Source organism: Camelina sativa, chromosome 13, assembly GCF_000633955.1.
Source record: "Camelina sativa cultivar DH55 chromosome 13, Cs, whole genome shotgun sequence".
NCBI classification, from domain to species: Eukaryota; Viridiplantae; Streptophyta; class Magnoliopsida; order Brassicales; family Brassicaceae; genus Camelina; species Camelina sativa.
Window position 1 is genome coordinate 13,410,215 of NC_025697.1, and position 20,047 is coordinate 13,430,261.

Consider the following 20,047-nt stretch of genomic DNA (forward strand, 5'->3'; position numbering starts at 1 on the left):
TAGTATTATGTGACATACTCTAGTTTCATTGGTTAAGCTAATAAGATTTCAAGAATTAATATTTAAAAAAGGTTCACCTATTTTATTGAGATTTCAAGAGGCAAGATTTTTTATATAAAGGAACAAAATCTCTTAATATTCAATGGACGTGAAAAATACATAAATGCTTTTACTAATTTTTAAAAATCTAGGATTGCATAAAGATGGGTCTCTTAAAATTTGACAAATGGCTAGTTAAATTAGTTTGTGAGATCAGTTAGGTAATAAATTATCTTGACACATGATTGGTTAGGTTTACAACTTTCTATGCAATTTTTTGATTAATAGATCAGTTAGGTAATAGATCAGTTAGGTTTACAACTTTCTATGCAATTTTTTGATTAATTTTATATTTTTTTATTATGCAGTCTTGTTTATGATTGGTTAAACTTTGTAAACGTAATTATTCCTTAATATGCGTGTTTTAACTAAAACATCATATATTTTGAAACGGATGGAGTATTATACTACATACAGTTTTTGTAAAGTGTTAATAAATGATTTTATTATGATTTTATTCAAAATTAAGAAATGATTATTCATAAATATATATATATATATATATATATATATATTCAATGTATAAGAAACACACATATCTAAAAAGACATTTGGAAATTTCAAAAATACCCTCTTTCTAGTACCACTTTTCAGAAATGTTTACTCTTTAAAAATTTATGAAAAAGACACTAAAAGTTGTTATTTATACAAATATTTGTGCATATTTATAATTTATACAAACTATCTTAATATGTGTGTAAATATATTTTATATCTATACTTTATAAATGTCGTATAAATATCTTTTACATACCTTTTAAAAACTTTTTTTAACCTTTTAAAATCATATAAAACTTTATAAATATTTGAATCAAGTCTACAAGAACTAGTTAATCCAGAAGTACCTGATAAACTTTATAAAACTTTATATGTTTTTAGATTTAACCAAGGATATATTAAAAATAGATAAATAAAATCAATATTTTTGAAAAAAGTACACCAAAAAGGATATTTCATATTATTTCTCTAATCTGGTGCAAATCCGGTAATAAATTTAGATCCCACAGAGATAAGTATCACCTAAGTCTAACAAATGGCAAAATTCTTAAAATATATTTTGTGACACTAGTCTTTCAATTTATAAAATTTGACACATGCATAAAATAACAAAATATCTTTATATTTAATGCATGAAATACATACATAATTAGGAATTCCCCATCTTACAAAAAAATCATAAACATGCGGGATTTCACAAAGATAAGCGTCAGTAAAATCCAACAAATGAAAAGAAATCATAATTAATTACTTTGTGACACGTATTAGCTAATTAAATAAATTTTGACACATGTAAAAAAACCTTTATACAATTTAAATTTACCATTTTCAAGCTCTAACTCTAGATCATTTGCATAAACTATACATACCACATATTTGTAAATTTTTGAATAAACGACATTTTCGAATATTATTATAATTACATAATTAAAATTACAAAATATGTAGGATATGAAATAATTTTTTGAAAAAAAAATCGTATATCGTGTTGAAAACATTTTAACATTCAGTTTTCCAATTCTCGAGATAGGTAAAAAATAGAAAATTGACTATTTATTTATTTCCTTTGAGAGTTTTTATTGGCATGATATTCTGGAAGGTTTAGGCTTTTGTTTGACTGATTTACTGATTTACCATGAAACAAAAACATGTTGAATTGAAAAATTGTATACCAGTTGTCAACACTTTGTTTTCACTAATAAGAAATCTCATAACATCACCTTGGGTTTGACTGCTTATTTGGAGGAGAAATGAGAAGGTTCCACTATAGTGTTTTTTGGCATAGCCCATTAATGTAATTTCTCCAGAATAACAACAAAACGAATTAACATGTTTAGAGTTATGTGACAAAAATCTAGAGCTAAAAGATTTTGTTGTTGCTCGTCTCACAAATTGAGTATTATCATATGTCAAGATATTCTCCATAAATGCAGATAAAAAAAAAAAGAAAACATGTCAGGGTGAGTTTTCTTTTCTACTTTCTAGATCAAACCTTTGATTCAATGATCTCAGAATGAGATTCAATGATAAACTGAAAGATAAGAGTTAACATTAGCCTCATCACCACAATGTTGTTTATTGTTAGCTGGCTTCATGATGCGAAGACTCTTTGCCGAGTGGAAGAAGCATGAGCTTGAGACTTGACTAGTACACGAGAAACCACAGGCTTCAACAATGTTTTCACTTCCTCTGGCAAATCGAGTTGCTTCCTCACCTCGTTCGCTAGTTCAATCACATACTCTTCCGCATGTTCTGTTAACACACAACATTTTTCATCATCATAATCATATTACCAAAGAGTTGTGATTCTTTAATATAAATCCATCAAGAAAGCTCTCTCTCTCTCTCTCTCTCTCTCTCTCTCTCTTACTTACCAATGTCGTACAATGCTTTCTCAAGCTTGAAAAGATACTCTCTGTTGTTCCCACATGGTCCAGTAGCTGTAGCGATTTGCCTCGCCATTTCCTCCAATGGTGCCGGGCCTAAATAGTATTTATTCGACACTTTGTCTGGTGTTGACGTGAAGCTGCACAAGGAAACCAAACTGATTTTAACATTGAATCTTCCAAATTATAACCATTCATGAGTGGTAAGGGAATAAATTCTTGATCAAAAAACATACACAATAACTCTGGTTACGATTGGCGTGGAAGTGTCAGTTTCCTACATCCAGTGAATACAAATCTAATAAATAAGAACAGTGTTTGAAGATTTGAAAAAGACAACAATAACAACAAGTTTCCTTACCGTGTAAAACTCGACAAGGGTTTTTGAGTCGTATTCACACTCTCTTCTTTCCAAGTACTGCAAGAAAAAAAACATGAGCCAAATCTAACAGAACACACACACACCAAACAATAGATAAATTTTCTTTTTACCTCCATGGCTAGTTTCTCCTTCTCTGGTCCTCCTTTAACACAATAAGCAGCACCCCACTGCCCAAAAAGTAACAATCAACATCACATTTCAAATAGCATTTTTTTCATCGACTTATATGGATGTTTTATGAGAATCTGCCTTGAACTAAGTTTATTTCTATGTAAATTACATGGTGCATTTTAAAGCCTCGATTGTAGATTTAAAAACAAAACATCAAAATACTCGACCCACTTGAAGTTATGAACAAAAAACATGTAATTGCTTACGCATATAGCTCCAATGGATTGTTCCAAAGTGCAAGTTCTAGCAGGATGTTCAGGGGTACCTCTGTGATCAATACACGCTACATAGAAAGAAATAAAAAATAGAAACAAACAATTCGATTCATTCTTTCATCAACAAGAAACAAAAAGAACATTGTGTTGTTTAATGTAGATACCGAGATCGAAGACACGTTTGAAGTCTTTGATATAGCCAATGAGCTTTTCATCAAAATCAAAACCTGGGTTCCAAATTAGAGAACCATATCCAAATACCCACAAAACCATCTTTGATCTTTAGCCTGACGCAACAATCTTTAGAGAAGAAGAAGAAGAAGAAGAAAGTGAGAGATTAGATATTTTTTTTCCAAGAATTGAGAAAGAATCGTATTAGTATATATATACAATGTGAAAAAAGATTTTGGTGTGAAAAGAGAACCCCGAGATGCTTGGGAGTTAAATGATTGAATCTAGACGGCTTTTTTAGGTTTATACGTTTTTTACCGTACAATTCCGCATTTAAAGCTGATCTTTTGTAATCCCTTAACTTAACTCTTGAAGTTTTGAGTTCTTGTTTTTTAGTTTCTGGTACATTGAATCTAGACACTTTTTTTTTTTTTTTTTTCGTTAGTATTATTCTAAGCTAATATACTGGCAGAAATGGTCCAACATAGCATATGTCTAGCCCAGGTCCACGTTCTCTCTTTTTATGTGCATTTTTTTTTCCTATAGGGAATGTGAAATTCACCATGCCCAATTGTCCATCCTTATTCCTTAATAACCACTTATGCGTATATCCGAGAAAAACTAAAAGAACTACACTTAATACGTTAATCGAACAAGTGGTACCATTGGTGATACACGTGATCTCCGTTACTCTATACCAAATCTACTACGACCCCTACCAGGCTACCATTGTAATTTTTAGTTTCTTTTTTGGTTTAATTAAATGTTATACAAATTTTAACTTAAGTTAAAACTAGGAAGTTATTTATCACATGCAAAAGTAGAACTAAGTTAAATTGAAGCGATGGGAAGGAGGCGACTTCTGATTATCCGGTCAATATGATTCTAGAATGAGGTAAATTGAAGCGATGTTTATGAAAATCCTAGCGTTTCAGTTCCTTCCAAATGTGATAGCCAACAAATTGGAGGAGCAGCTTGAGGATGACAGAGGCTTGCGTCATTGTGTTTGTTACTTCAGAAGTCTACTCACTTTATAATTTTGTTTTTCCTTTTCTTTGTACGTACCAATGAACCATTGTAATTTAAGGACTTTTCTTTTTGGCATATTGTTGTATTCTGTTTTCTTTGATTTTAATGTTGCAGATCTTATTTGGGATATGTTCTCTAAGATATTTGTAACGAAGAAGGATTTTTGGTTGTATTGGTTGTAAGTTGTAACGCTCAGTCGTCTAATGCAAGTGACATTATAGATATTGACAATATAAGAAGCACTACAATTAATCAATTACTTAGCACGCATTGGTTAGAGAATTAATTAAACATTGGTTGCACAAAAAAAAAAGAGAATTAAACATTGAATTACATCAATGTGAGCTACAAAAAAATAAGTCAAGAACTGAAGCTACTCGGGCCAAAAAATAATGATTTTACAACCATATACCAAATTAGTTTCCAAGGTACATTACAAGTTTCAACACTTCAAATTTCAAAACATAACGTTGTTTCGTTATAATTTCATTGAAACAGTTCCTTTAATATGTGATTTCAGGTGAATATCTTTTAATTTTATTTTTAATGTGAACATCTTGAGATTCCTTGTTATAGAAAAATTAAAAGGAATTATGACAATTAATTTTATTCCTTAGCAGATAAGAAAATCTTGATATATTTATATTCGCATGAAGCTCGTGCATCATAGAGCTACAACATAGAGTTGATTATTTTTATGCATCTTTTAGGTAAAACAAAAACTTCACACCAGAAATTAGTAATCCTTAAGATTACAGAGTTGCAACCTTCCAACAAACGATAAGTACTTGGCAGTCCTTGAGGAATCCTTGAAACGACTTCAATAGCTGAGATTACCTATGAAGTCATACCACTAGCAAAGAAACAAGACTCCTCTAGACAGAATCTGGAACACATAAAGGACATTGAGGATTTGTTGGACTGAGTTTGGTGAGCCGTCAGAGAAGATGAGTAGGTCATCCGTGAAACAAAAGGTGAGTGAGCTGAGAGTTTTTACACCTAGGATGGTATTCAAACTTCCTTTGTTTTCAAATCTAATTTTAAAAGCGAGGTTTAAGAATGGGTTATTATTGCTATTAGAGTGATATAAGATTGGGAACGACTTATTCAAGTAATCACAAAGTTATCAAGAACTGAAAAAAATGATGGAATAAAGATCTCACGAAAGATTATGGAGTTCCCTATCAAAAGATCAAGAACTAAAGTATTACTAAATCCATCTATATGTTAAACGATAGAATCCAAAATGAAAGGAATCCAAATCCCAACTCAAACTCTCTCAAACGATAGAATAGAAAACATGTAACATTTTGATCAAAAAAATAAAAGATGTAAAATAAATATATGCCGAAATACTATTTATTTATTTATTGTCGGAATGAACTTGACCTGAGTAAAGGAGCTCACTACCGAAACAGAGAAATAATTTAGGGTTATTGCCATCTTCTCCAGTTAGGATTTCCAAGAGTTAAAAGCCTCTTCCTCTGACATGGGTCGAGTCAAACATAATATGGTCAAATCTTTGGGCAAAAGAACTTCTTCTTCGGTATCTCCCACTGATGGATCGAAGAAACGCTCGACGTTGCAGATGGATCTTGAGGTTCTTGAGTGTCCCATTTGCTTCGAAACATTGACGAAGCCTATCTTCCAGGTCTTGTTTCCACCCTTCACTGCATTCCATTGAATTGTTTCTTCTTTCGGAGTGTTTCCGTTTTTGAAGATCTAGAGAATTGTAGTTCTTGAAACTATCAAGATTATAGCTTTAGCGCAGAATTAAGAACAGAACAGTAAACAAACACTTGTGTTTCGGTAAGATACGTTCTTGATTGGAATTTTAGTACTTCTTGAATCTATCAAGATTATAGCTTTAGTGCAGAATTGAGAACAGAACAGTAGGACACTTGTGTTTCGGTTCTCTGTGTTACAAAGGTTACATTCTCGAATATGTGTTGTTATTACAGTTTTGAATCATAACTCTGCNTTTTTTTTTTTTTTTTTTTTTGTGTGTTTCAGTGTGATGATGGACATTTGGCTTGTTCCTCTTGCTGTCCAAAACTAAGTAACAAATGCCCAACTTGTGCTTTTCCTATTGGCCACATTCGCTGCAGAGCAATGGAGAGTGTTCTTGGATCAATCTCTATTCCATGCCCAAACGCCAAGTTTGGTTGCACTGATAATGTCTCTTATGGGTTAGAATCAACTCATGTAAAGGAATGCATCTTCTCTCGATGCTCATGCCCTGCATTGGACTGCGATTACACTGGCTCCTACAGAAATGTCTGCAAGCACTATTATTCTTATATATCCAGTCGTTCCACTCCCTTACACCATTATGCATTCTTACTATATAAGGCATCCTCTACTGTTCGGATGAACATCAGTGATAAGATAAAAATCCATGTGGACTATACAAATGAACTACTGTTTGTAGTGCAGTGTTTTAGGGAGTCGTACAGTGTGTGTGTAACTGTAAGCTGCATTGCACCATCTTCTGCAAAAGTTGGAAAGTTCTCATATCAACTCTCCTACACTGTCGATGGGGACACTATGACCTACGAATCACCAGACATGAAGAGGATTCTTAAAGTGAGTTTTCAAACCCCTCTAGAGAAGTTCATGTTGATCCCTCACTCTTCATTGCGTGGTGACTTGTTGGAGACGAAGCTTACCATCAAGAAGGTCATTCAAGTGTAATAAAATATGGTTTGATAGGGAAATTAAGAGACATTTCGGTTGTGTGTTCGGCTTATTTTTTGTTTTTATTGTATGTTGAAGAATCTATGTAGGCAGGACCTTCAATGTTGCTTCTTTGAGTTAGTACATAGTTCATTATATGACCAGACTAAATTTAGTACTATAAGCGTAAAGACTAAAAAGACTAAAATGAGTTCTCTTTTGGCCAAGATTTGTGGTTGTATTTGAAATTAGTGTTTGTATTTGGATTTAATGTACATCTTCTATCAAATTGATCTATAATTTTAGCTTGCTTAATCAAAGCACTGTGTATCACAGATTTGAGCAAGAAAATAACTCAGGTTGCCGTTTGTTCATTTAAACAGTTGTTGGACGATATCACAATATGTTCTCCGGATCCTAGCTACAATAGAAGAAGAAAAATAAAAGTGCAATACAGATTTTTTTTGCAATATATATAAAGTTGGTATTTCTCTTTTCTTCTTCAAGCTCCAGCTCATCACTCCTTATTTTTAATTTTAACAAATTAATCCATATCTTCAAAGAAAAATAAAATCTGAAGTGAAATATACATCAATTAGTTCACTCATTTTTTAATATTTTATTATTATTTAAAACAATGATTTAAACTAAAATATAAATCGGAAAGGAGAAAAATACAACCAATATATATATATATATATATATATATATATATATATCAAAGTAAAATATGAATAGAGATTACAAAAATATAAAAATTAGATATTTCTATCATAACATATAATATTTGTGTAAATATTTGTAAAAGACTAGAAATAGGTGAAAAATAAAGCTATCATATATTTAATGGAACAACAATTATTTTTCAAGAATTACATTTATTAGAATAAAGAAAATAAGTTTAAAAAAAAACAAACACAAAAATTTAAAAGTTTTTTAAATTAAGAGGTTATTCAATCTTTAGTTTTAAATTGTAAATTTATGTCACCGATTAAAACCAGAAGGATTTGGTGCATATTATTATTTAGAATTCTAAATAATATAAATAACTAAAATAGTTTCAGTGATCTATATTATTTATCGTTTTCAACATTGGAAAATGGTGGAATTTGTTAAACAAAAGGTATATCCAAAAAAGGAGAAAATATTTATCAAGTTCTTAAAAATTAAAATTATATATATATATATATATATATATATATTTAAGAGAAATGAATAAGATTACTTGAAATAAAGCATATCAAAGAAAACTTATTCTGAACATCACACACACCAAAAAAAACTAGTGAAAAATACTAAGAATAAATTTGAGAAAGCTATTTGTAATAAAAAAAATTATAATAGTAGTGGTAGATTGTAAAATTTTAATTAAAATTTAAAAAGAATTTTATTTTTGGATAAATACACTTATTTAAAAGTTTAGAGTAATCTTATGAGTTTGTATATTTAGAAGAATAAAAAAAAAACACTATATAGAAATATAGTAGACTACACATATTTTAAGGTAGAAAATTTTATATATGTGAACATAAATACATAATTATTTTTTTGTCAAACAGTTAAGAGAAAATATAATATTTGATGTTATAATATGATATTTATGGATAAAAACGAGTCCAATTATGAGATTCATTACTAAAGAAGCAAAATTTACGTGTAGTACAATACTCTTAAAGAAATTTCGTGACAAAGGGTTAGTATATTCTCTAAGTGTTTTATGTCTATGTTAGTAAGTAATAATAACTTAATCGATACGAAAAAAGAGTACGTAAAAATGAAAAATAGTTATGATATGTCTTCATAATCAATTATAAGTGAAATAATAAAATGTGAAAAGAGAGTAGATGCAAGAGATGATGAGTGTGTACCAGAAAAGAAAGAACAAATTAATTGTGACAAAAGTTACAAGAAATAGATAAGTTATATATCGCTTAATAAAACAAATTTGATATCTATATAGATTTATGTTTTTAATATTGATTAATTATTATTATATTCAACGGTTCACATTAATAAAATAAATTATAATCTCGCATAATACACATGTTATAAATCTAGTACTAGATGGTGACCCACGCTGTACAGCGTGGGGAAATATTTACATAAATTTAGATTTGTTTGTTACAAAATAATAATAGGCAATTTATTGAAAAAAAAATAATAGGCAATTTATTTATTCTATACATTTTATAAAATTATATATTTAATTTACTTAATTTCATACTCCAATTTTGACCTGTAGTCGGTAATACTATTTTGGTTTGGGTGCAATATCAAATTCGTTAATTATAAATTTGGTAAAGTTTTTAAAAAAACTAACAAAACATGTATTGACCCGGATCTGGTATTACAAATCGATGTGATCATGTTTAGAGATCTTAATATACCAAATTTACAATAGTGTTTGGTGTTAATATATTAACACCATTGTAGTTATTGGTATAACATGTTAGTATATATTAAATTTATATGTGAAAATTACAATTAGATTATGTATATGTATATTGTCAACATTATACACTTAGTGTTTAGCTCGCCTACACAAGCCAGGGATTCTACTTTACTTTTCAGTTGCTTATCCTTATTGTTTTTTTTGTCAACCACTAGGCCACAACAGATCGACCCATTAGCCTAATCTCTTCATTCGTAGAGAGTGCGACTCGATCTCTGGTGTGATGGTGCCTTGTGCATTAAGGAATTACTTTTGGCCACTACACTAAGATCACTTCACACACTTAGTATTGTTTATATAGTGAATATCGTGTATAAAAAAACAAGTATTAGCCAATTAAATAGTATGGTCTTGTTTACTAAGAAATCTGAAACAAATAAATAGAATATGTTAAATAATTTCATTAAATAATTTTGAAAATATTGTTTTATTATTTTGTAAACAAATATAAACTTTTCTTTTGTTAGTTATTAAATTAATTAAAATCCAATAACATTTTTCGTAATACGCCACATCAAAGCTGGTTAAAGTTCTAACAACATTGCTTAAATAAGTATATAGAGATATTTTAAAAATATAAGCAATGTTGTATCTTAGTTTTAAATTAAATCTGTCATTATTAAATGATTTAGGTATGCAAATATTTAATCTTAGTTTTATAAATAAATTCAAGTTTATAATTGTTTTAAATAGTTTGTTATTGTTTCCGAAGATTTCAGAAACAATAAATAAGATCTATTAAATAATTATGGAAATAAAACAATATAAACTTTTTTTTGTTAGTTATTAAATTAATTAAAATGTAATGGCATTTTTATAATATACCACATAGTAGTAGGGTTAAACTTTAACAACATTGTTTAAATAAGTATAATTAATATATTGTGTATAGCGTTGCGATGAAAACAAGCCCAATTTTATTTCATTTCAATTTTAGTGTTGTAATTTTATGTTTGTCCGAAAAGTTGGAAAATTCTTAATAAATTACTTAATTGTAATATTTATCGTACTATTGAGTTCTTTATTCTTATTTAGGATTACTTTATTCATAATAAATAACTTTATCATAAGATCAAGAACCAAAGTATTAAATCCACAAAAAAAAAACATTGATCTAAGGAAGCCACCAAATAACTTAGATTTTAAATTAATATATATATATATATATAACTACATTTATTATACTACTTCTGTAAATGTGCCCTTTTTCATAGATTTTTTTAATCCAAAATAAAAAGAATCAAAATTCCAACTCAAACTCTAATCGAAAGACTTAGGCCTTGAATGTTTTGTGGATTTTGAAAGAGATTTTGGTTTTTGTTTTTCAAAAACTCATTTTTGTATTTCAAAAACTCATTTTTGTACCAATCAAGATTTTAAAATTTTGGTAATTTAGGAAAACTTTTTTGTTGTAGTAGCCAATTCACATTCTAGATTTTTAGGTGTCCTATATTATAAGAAATCTAGTTTTTGATTCTTTACATTAATTGTTCTCAGAAACCAAAAACTATTATTTTGAGATTTTTTATAAAATAAACTAATAGTAAAATCTAAAACTAAAATCTAAAAACTAATTCCAAAAACTGATTTTAAAAATAGCATCCATCCATTCATGGCCATAATGTAAAATATATATTTATTGTCGGAATAAACTTGACATGAGTAAAGCCAAAGGAGCTCACTTCCGAAACAGAGAAAGAGGGATTAAGGGTTCTTGCCATCTTCTCCAGTTAGGATTTCCTCTGACATGGGTCGAGTCAATATTTACAAACCTTTGGGCAAAAGAGCTGGTTCCAGGAGTATTGGTGTCTCTCGAAAGAGACAAACTTCTTCTTCGGTATCTCCCACTGATGGATCGAAGAAACGCTCGACGTTGCAGATGGATCTTGAGGTTCTTGAGTGTCCCATTTGCTTCGAAACAATGACTATTCCTATCTTCCAGGTCTTGTTTCCACCTGAATTTAATAGTTTTGTAAGATACGTTATTGATTGGAATTGTAGTACTTCTTGAAACTATCAAGATTATAGCTTTAACGCAGAATTAGGAACAGAACAGTAAGATACATGTATTTTCCAACATTATCTTGAGTATGTGTTGTTACTACAGGTTTTGTTGAGTCATAACCCTGCTGGTTTTTTGTATTTTCAGTGTGATAATGGACATTTGGCTTGTTCCTCTTGCTGTCCAAAACTGAGTAAATGCCCATCTTGTGCTTTGCCTATTGGCCGCATTCGATGCAGAGCAATGGAGAGTGTTCTTAGATCAATCTCTATTCCATGCCCAAACGCCAAGCTTGGTTGCACCAAGAATGTCTCTTATGGGTTAGAATCAACTCATGTAAAGGAATGCATCTTCTCTCGATGCTCCTGCCCTGCATTGGACTGCGATTACACTGGCTCCTACAAAGATATCTGCCGGCACTATTATACTTATAATTCCGATCCCGCTACCGTACACTTATATGAACCCTTAATGTATAATATATCCTTTAATGTTCGGATGAACATCAGTGATAAGATAAAAATCTATGTGGATGATATATCGGACAGATTGTTTGCAGTGCAGTGTTTTAGGGAGCCGTACGGTGTGTGTGTAACTGTAAGCTGCATTGCACCGTCTGCTCCAGAATTGGGAAAGTTCTCTTATCATCTCTCCTACACTGTCGATGGGGACACTATGACTTACGAATCAGCAGACCTGAAGAGGATTCATAAAGTGAGTTTTCAAACCCCTCTAGAGAAGTTCATGTTGATCCCTCACTCTGCATTGCGTGGTGAAATGTTGGAGATGAAGCTTACCATCAGGAAGGTCAATCAAGTGTAACAAAATATGGTTTGATAGGGAAATTAAGAGACATTTCGGTTGTGTGTTTGGCTTATTTTTTTGTTTTTTATTGTATGTTGAAGAATTTATGTAGGCAGGACCTCCAATCGTCTTTAATTTAACGATGTTGCTTCTTTGAGTTGTATAGTATAAATTTCATTCTATGACGAGACTCAGATCAACCAACAAAACTTGATCAATTTTGTATAAGCGTAAAGACTAAAAAGACTAAAATGAGTTCTCTTTTGGCCATGATTTGTGGTTTTTATAAATCATCTCTAGATTCTACAATCACAGCTGGTAAGGCATTGATACTATTCTTTTTCATCTAGTGTAAAATTTGGTCTTGCTATTTGAAAAAGACTATGCACCCAGTTTTTTTTGTTTTTTTTTTTTGGAATGAACATGATTGAACATGTTTCGTTAAACTGACAAATGTTTCCAGTTTAAGAGTTTTCTTTTTTGTTTGTGAATCTATGTTACTTTTGCTTTCGATTTATATATGTCTGTGAATAATTAATATCGAGAGAGGCTTGTGTTGATTGATCTATGTGGTAGTAGATTTTGCTGCTGATTTTTTGTTGGTCTAGTGGGGTTGTTATTTTCCATCATCAGCTCTTTGTAATGGCGTTCACAGTATTTTGATGAAGCTTTGATTATTTTGATGAATGTGATACCGTTGAGCCTAATATCATTGATTACTTGTTTCTGATTTTGGCTTTTGTTTTGGTGACGATTTGGTTTGATTGAAAAATGCAACGCCATAATGAGTATTTTTGTAGAAAGGAATACTAGTAATGTGAGCCATGGTTTTTCTTCTATTCTATTCTATTACATTGCCATGACTTGCTTTCTCTATTGATTCATTTTAAGCACTTTCCTCAATAAGCATTTGTTTTCATCCCATGATTGCTCTCTTATTTGTTGCCACAAGATTCTCTATCTCCACCTTCTGTTTGTGGAATATTGCTTCAAATAATCTGTTATGCTAACACCTTACACTCTACTCCCAATTCTTTTTATGCCACAGGTAATACAAAGAGGTGACTGAAAGAAATTTAACAAAAAAAGAAAGAATATAAAATTTACATTTTGCATGGAGAAAGGAGACTGAGACGCCTTGACCAGCAGCCTAACCGTCAGCTAGTTGAACAAGAAGAAATTATCGTTGCTCAGTAAGTTTAGCCTTTGTTCTCTGCTCAGTAAGTTTACCCTTTGTGTTCTCTGCTCAGTAACTTTACCCTTTGTTCTCTGCTCAGTAAATTTACCTTTTGTTTCTCCTTTTTCGTTTGTCTTTCACATTTTTTCATTTCTTCTGGTTGTTTTCTTTAACTTAGCTCTAGTTAATTAGGAGCCATGGTTGCTTCACGATTTCACTGAAGATTTCTATGGAAAAGAACTACGACTTATAATCGTTGGCTATAGACGCCATGAGGTTATCATCATCAAATTCATTATCCATTATTCATGACTCTGTAGTGTAATGCTATACTCTTTGTTGGCTCATATTGTTTCTGTTCTTGCCTTGCTAATTTCACTTCACTGGAGAGTCTAGTCGCAAAGATTCACGAGGACAGAGAAGTTGCAGAGAGAGAGCTCTTGATCTTCCAGCGTTTGCTAAGTTTAATCCTTATGTGACAAAATGAAAAAAAAATCATGTATGCATGTAAAGAATCAACACTCTTGTTTTCTCACATTCTTGAATCGTAATTCTGAATTAAGAAAAAAAGAATTCAACCTCTCTGAATATTTTCAGAACTCAAATCAGTTTATTATATCCACTTTTAATTTTGAATTTGTTTTTTTTTTTTCATAATATACGTTTAAAAGTTATTATAATGTAGTATATTTGTGTTTTATAAAATGTACTATATATAATAATAATTTGTAGTTTCATTTTTCTTTTTGCATAAATTTCTATTATACATTTTTAACATTATATTATTATGCTAAAAAACATATTTTCAATATAATTTCTTATTTGCATAAATTTCTTTTAAACATTTGTAACATTATACCATTATATTAAAAACTTGATTTCAGAACTCAAATCAGTTTATTTTTAGAGAATTATATCCAACAAGAAAGTGACTGAAGTAAAAACCAAAGATAGAAAAGTCTCACTCTGTGAATCGGAAACAATGTAAGGAAATATTCAAAGTAAGATGAAACTGAAGATTGAAGTTCCTAATTGCTACAGGACTTAGATCTCACTACTAATTCTCTGTTTCACTTATGAATCAAAGAGATAGAGGATGAGCTTAAAAGCACAAATCCAGGTCTATGAATTTGAGGGAAACTGTAGAATAAAAAAAGAAGAAAAGGTAAGTGTCTTCTTGCCGTGGAAGACGAAAGAAGAAATGAAATTCACGCTATGGAAGGGAAGAGGCAAACTAGCCGAACTCGTGGTGGCGAACTCGCTGGACTCGTGCTCTAGAATTTGCTAACTTCTTATATCTGACAGTAACTTTTTGGGTAAAATTTACAGAGCTTTGGAGCTTCCTTCCCCTTGCTTTGTTGTGTGAAGAAGAGATATAAATACTAATTTTTGTTTTTTAACAACTTTTTAGTTAAAGATTTAAAATTACGAGTATTGATGATAATTAGTGTTCAGACAAATTAATCACATTACACAATCACACTTAAAAATGAGAATTTAATGGTTGTATCAGCAGTCGTTGAATAGGTTTAATATAACTGTTGTAATTGTAAATTTCTCTAAATTTAATGTGCCTTTTGATCCAAAAATTTTCTGTAGGGGAAAAAAATTCATTTTTATTCAGGGAAAAAAAAAAGCAGTTTGGTGATTTTTGATGATACAACATAAATTAAAAGATTTCAATTACAGCAAATGTAAATTCAGTTTAATTTCAACAAAAGTATTAGGTGGTAAAGCTGTTGTTATCTACTGGTTTAGATCTATCTATCACCTAGAGGTCAAAAGAGTCATGGAACCGATAGACTCTTGTTTGCGCAAATCCCAAACGGAAAAAACAAGTTTGGTTTGGCTTTGTGACCAATTGACAATGCATGCTTTGTGGTTTGGATCAAATTTACACAACTTGAATGTTCAGATTTTCATTTCTTCTGGAAGAAAGGTCGTTACAATACAAAAACATAACTTCAGCTTTTGTTAGAATAATATCTTCCTCAACATATAACCAAGATTTAGCATCCTATTATCAATAGAACTCATGGCCAAACGAGAACTCATTTTAATCAACAAAGTACATGAAAGTGGAGTTTTGAACAACAACAACAACAACAAACAAAAAGGAAGCTGATTAGTAATGAAATTACTCACGTCGGTGAGCTTGAGGATTTGCAACTTAGGAGAAGCATTAAGCATGAACGAAAGTAGATTCCACCACTTCCTATTATTAGTATGTAGATCCAAATATACTAGCTGATGGAAAATGCTACCACTAGGAAACTTGATCTGTCCATGAGGCAACATTAGTACACAAAACAATGTTAGCCCAATAGCAAACAAAATATTAAATCTAATAATTACCTTTAAGGGTGAGAACCGTAAGGAAAGACGTTTGGCTGAGGTTAGTGATTCCATAATGTTCTCATTGTCTATACTAGAAACGTCACTGACTTTTGCCTCCTCCAGCTTTGGCGCTTTCTCAATCAGAAAATACTCAAAATAAAACAGCCCGTTGATGTTCAAGTATTTCAAAGCAGGGGCATTTATCACATAACCTTCAGCACCTCCATAGTAATTTTCTTTATCTATGGTTAGTCTCTGTAATGATGGCACCGCAATAGTGAAAGTCCCAAAGGAAGTTTCGCCTCCATGAAGTACCAAATCTTCAAGACTAGGACATCCGCATAAAAGGTTGCAAAAAGAGTCTTCCTTATTATTAACATGTACTTTGTAAAGGTGCAGCTTTCTTAGGGACTTCAAACAAACCCTAGATGGAAAATCTAAAATAACGGAGTTCTTGAGTTCCAAGGACTCGAGTGTATTATTATCAATGCAGAAAACACTCGGAAAACTGAAAAAACTGCCAACATAATCCAGTACCAAATTACGCACATGGCGTTCGAATGCAATTACGAGCAATATTCCAACATTCGAAGCACCATATCTATCTCTAATTTCCAAATGCAAACTCTCTAGAAACGGAGCTTTATGTAACAGAAAAAATTTGTAAACATCCTCTGTAAAGGTACGGTGATGCTTAGTAGAATCAAACTTGAGATTTTACACCGTCTTCCAAACATGTCTCCAACGTCTAGACAAAACACTCGTGGCTACGGCACTTTTTGTCGGAAGAGAAGATATTATATGCACAAGCAAACCTTCATGCAACTCACTGATTCTGTCTTCATTCACAACATCTCCATTCCTCAAACATTCACAACCACTTTCGCTGTAAAAGAAATTAAAAATTTTAAAGAACGTATGATAGTGTTTAAGGGGTCAAGGATTTATTAGGGTTCAAGGATATATTATATAATATCATATCCAGAAAGGGATTCGAGAGAAGAAAAAAAAAACATAAACGAAACAAAGCAACATATACCATTGTTGTTCCATCGTCGTTAATACAGACAACAATTTGCTAAGATGCTTTCTCAGTGCTCCAAACGCAAACTATCACACGAATCCGACTAAAAGAGTAACAACGTACGTGAGTTATCTTCTGGGTTCAGAATTAAACTGAATTCAGCTCTTGCACAAGCCGGCAAACCAAAAAGGGGAATAGGTTTATTTGGTCTTAACTCTTGACCTAGGTCGAATCCTATATATAGTAGTTGAAGGAACCATGCAGAATTTAATACATCACCATACCACTTTTTTATTTATTTTTAATTTGACATTTAATACTCTTTATAGTATTAAAAACTAATATGATATATATTAGTTGCATATAAATTATCTTATTTAAATTTGATCATATCCATTTTATAAAAAGTATGCATAAACATGAAATTTTAATTTCGCCAAAGTACAAACATTAAATAATATGCTATTATAAATAAAAATATATTAAAATTTAATGTATATTATTTATATTTTTTTTTCCTATAATACAATGATTTATATCCATATACAAATTTTTTATATATGTTACCATTAAAAGTGTATTTTTAACACTTGTGTGTATATTGTACGTTACAAATATATTATTTACCATCACCTAGAAAATGTCCATATGAACAAATTAAGTCAACTATTATATGTCTCTTTACTTGTAAATAATTTGTAATGGATAAAAATTGATTTGGACGAACAAGAGTTAGAGACGTTCGCACATGTGTCCATTCAATTGTTGGAAATATTTATTTATTCGAGATTCAAGTTAAAAAGTATGATTTTGATGCATCATATCAAACTTTTACAGTTTCGGAGATTATAGACAAAAGAAAGGTAAATGTATATATTGTATTTTATGATGTGTTATGTTTGCTAAATACAATATATTATTTCACTTAATATATTAATGGTTTATGGTAAATGTGACATAACACATCAATATGACAAACATCATTTTGGTTAATATAATATATTAATGACGTTTTCCTAAATTTGAAGTTATTTGCTCCACAATTTTAGTGTTTAAGATTATATTAGTTGTTTATTTCCTATTCTAGTGGATTGTTTTTTAATTGTCACCAAAATTCGAATAAACCTATTAGGGCATGTCCAAAAGGGTTGTTGAAGGAGTGACTCTCATTATAAATAATAATAAATACGAGGAAAAGTAGGAAAGAGAAAGAGAAACGTTACTTAGTTAAGCAAATTAAGAAACATTGCTCTTTGAGTTCCCGATCATCTTTTTTTTTTTTTGTCAATCCAAATCTTTTTCATTAAAGAAGTTAAACCGGGTTAGTTTTTCTCGGTTCAGTGGTTACATAGGTTGCAATCAATTCAGTGGCTGGACTACATAAATGCATAAACATAGACAAAGTAGAAGAATTTAGAGCGTTTTTTGCAATCTCATCCGCTTTCCTATTCATCTCACGAGAGACGAAGGTGAAGCTTATCTCTTCGAACTGCAGGGATCTTTCCAGGATGTCGTGTAGAATCCCGTGGATTTCCTTGTGTTGGATCTCCAAGTTTGTTGCTTTGATTAGCGTCTGCGAATCTGAAGCAAAAGAAGTTTTCCGGTATCCCAGATCGGAGGCGTGTTGGAGAGCACGATTCAACGCAAGTGCCTCTGCGATAAGAGAAGAGTTGACATGCGTGGCTGTATCTGATCCCTTGGTCTCGACCTGCGTGATTGGATCCAGGAACACCCATCCAAGCCCCGCCGTTTTCGTTTCTTCGTTCCAAGCGGCGTCAGAAAAACACCGGGTGAGGTCGGCACTTACTGATCTCGTGGCTTGTCTAAGTTGGCTGGGTGGGGTCTTAATCGACAGTTCATGAGCGATCCACCATTCTCTGGCATAAGCGACTGCTTGAGAAACAACATCCATGCTTGCGATCGATTTCTGCTCAAACACTAGTTTATTTCGTGTCTTCCACAAGATCCATAAGATCCAGGCACCAATAGAACCATCAATGATTCCGGTTGGGGGTAGGCATTTCATCTTTCCAATTGTCTCAACACCCACTCGGAAGCTAATGATCTGAGAGGGCTCGGGTGGATGTACTATCGGGGTTTGGCTCCACACCTGTCGAGCAAAAGCATATTGGAAGAATAGGTGAATGCTCGATTCCTCTTGTCCACAGAAAGGGCATGAAGCTGTAAGGTTTATCCCTCTGCTCTTTAGATTCTCCCCCGTAGGCAGGGCATTCCTCATAGCTTTTCAGAGGAAAATTTTTATCTTCGGTGAGCATTTGATCTTCCAGATATCTTTTTCCCAATTAAAGTCTTTTAGCGGGTCAGTTTGGGGTTCTGAATTTCCTGATTGGTTCATTATTGCATGATATCCAAATTTTGCAGAGTATTCCCCCGATGGCGTAGGAAGCCAAATATACCGGTCTACTGCTCCTAGTTTGCTTGGTTTGATTGCTAGGATTTGCTCCTCATATTGCGGGAAGGTTAGACGAAGCTTTCCCTCATTCCATCGGTTGGTGTTTGGGTGTAGCAAATCTGCAACGACCATATTACTACAATGTGCCGGTGCTGGTCCCATTGGTGTCAGTGGTTCAGTCAGAGATAGTCATGGTTCTCCCCAAGCCTGAGTGTGTTCTCCAGAGCCTATAGCTTTCCCTAGATTGGTTCTGATTAGGTCACGACCAATGCAGATTTCCCGCCAGCCATGGGACGCAGATGTAGGGACTGTACACTCTAGAAAAGAGGATGATTGACAGTATTTCCCCAGTAGGACTCTGGCCAGGAGGCATGATGGTTTGGTAAGAATTCTCCAACTTACCTTTGCTAGCAGTGCATCATTAAAGGATGAGATCTCTCTAAAGCCTAACCCTTCATTCCGTTTTGATTTTACCATTTTGTCCTAGGAGATCCAGCACATACGCTTCTTATCCGAGGAGGAGTCCCACCAAAACCGTGTTAGTGCAGATTGGATACGTTTACATAGAGAGCCTGGTATCTTGAAGCAAGACATGGTGTGGGTTGGCATAGCAGCTAACACTTATTTGAGCATAGTGGTTTTTCCAGCCGTAGAGAGAAACTTCGTGGACCAGCTGAGTGAGCGCTGCTTGATCCTATCCACGATGTTGTTG

At 32.0% G+C, this 20,047-nt stretch overlaps 4 protein-coding genes and 1 pseudogene across 4 annotated transcripts; 2 read left to right on the forward strand and 3 right to left on the reverse strand.

Moving 5' to 3' along the window:
- LOC104736648 (gamma-glutamylcyclotransferase 2-1-like) lies at positions 1,989-3,606 on the reverse strand. The gene is made up of 7 exons (XM_010456669.2): positions 3,415-3,606; positions 3,242-3,318; positions 2,975-3,031; positions 2,844-2,900; positions 2,719-2,759; positions 2,471-2,622; positions 1,989-2,348 (listed from the first exon to the last, which is right to left on the reverse strand). The coding sequence occupies exons 1-7, from the start codon at positions 3,521-3,523 to the stop codon at positions 2,188-2,190; spliced, it is 654 nt and encodes a 217-aa protein (XP_010454971.1). The 5' UTR covers positions 3,524-3,606; the 3' UTR covers positions 1,989-2,187.
- On the forward strand, positions 5,855-7,144 carry LOC104738217 (E3 ubiquitin-protein ligase SINA-like 7). The gene is made up of 2 exons (XM_010458423.2): positions 5,855-6,101; positions 6,464-7,144. Exons 1-2 carry the CDS (start codon positions 5,940-5,942, stop codon positions 7,142-7,144), a joined length of 843 nt encoding a protein of 280 aa, XP_010456725.1. The 5' UTR covers positions 5,855-5,939.
- Positions 11,252-12,541, forward strand: LOC104736649 (E3 ubiquitin-protein ligase SINA-like 7). Its single transcript, XM_010456670.2, has 2 exons — positions 11,252-11,520; positions 11,728-12,541. The coding sequence occupies exons 1-2, from the start codon at positions 11,326-11,328 to the stop codon at positions 12,400-12,402; spliced, it is 870 nt and encodes a 289-aa protein (XP_010454972.1). The 5' UTR covers positions 11,252-11,325; the 3' UTR covers positions 12,403-12,541.
- On the reverse strand, positions 15,456-16,951 carry LOC104738218 (annotated as a pseudogene).
- LOC104738219 lies at positions 18,235-19,161 on the reverse strand. Its single transcript, XM_010458424.1, has one exon. It carries the CDS (start codon positions 19,159-19,161, stop codon positions 18,235-18,237), a length of 927 nt encoding a protein of 308 aa, XP_010456726.1.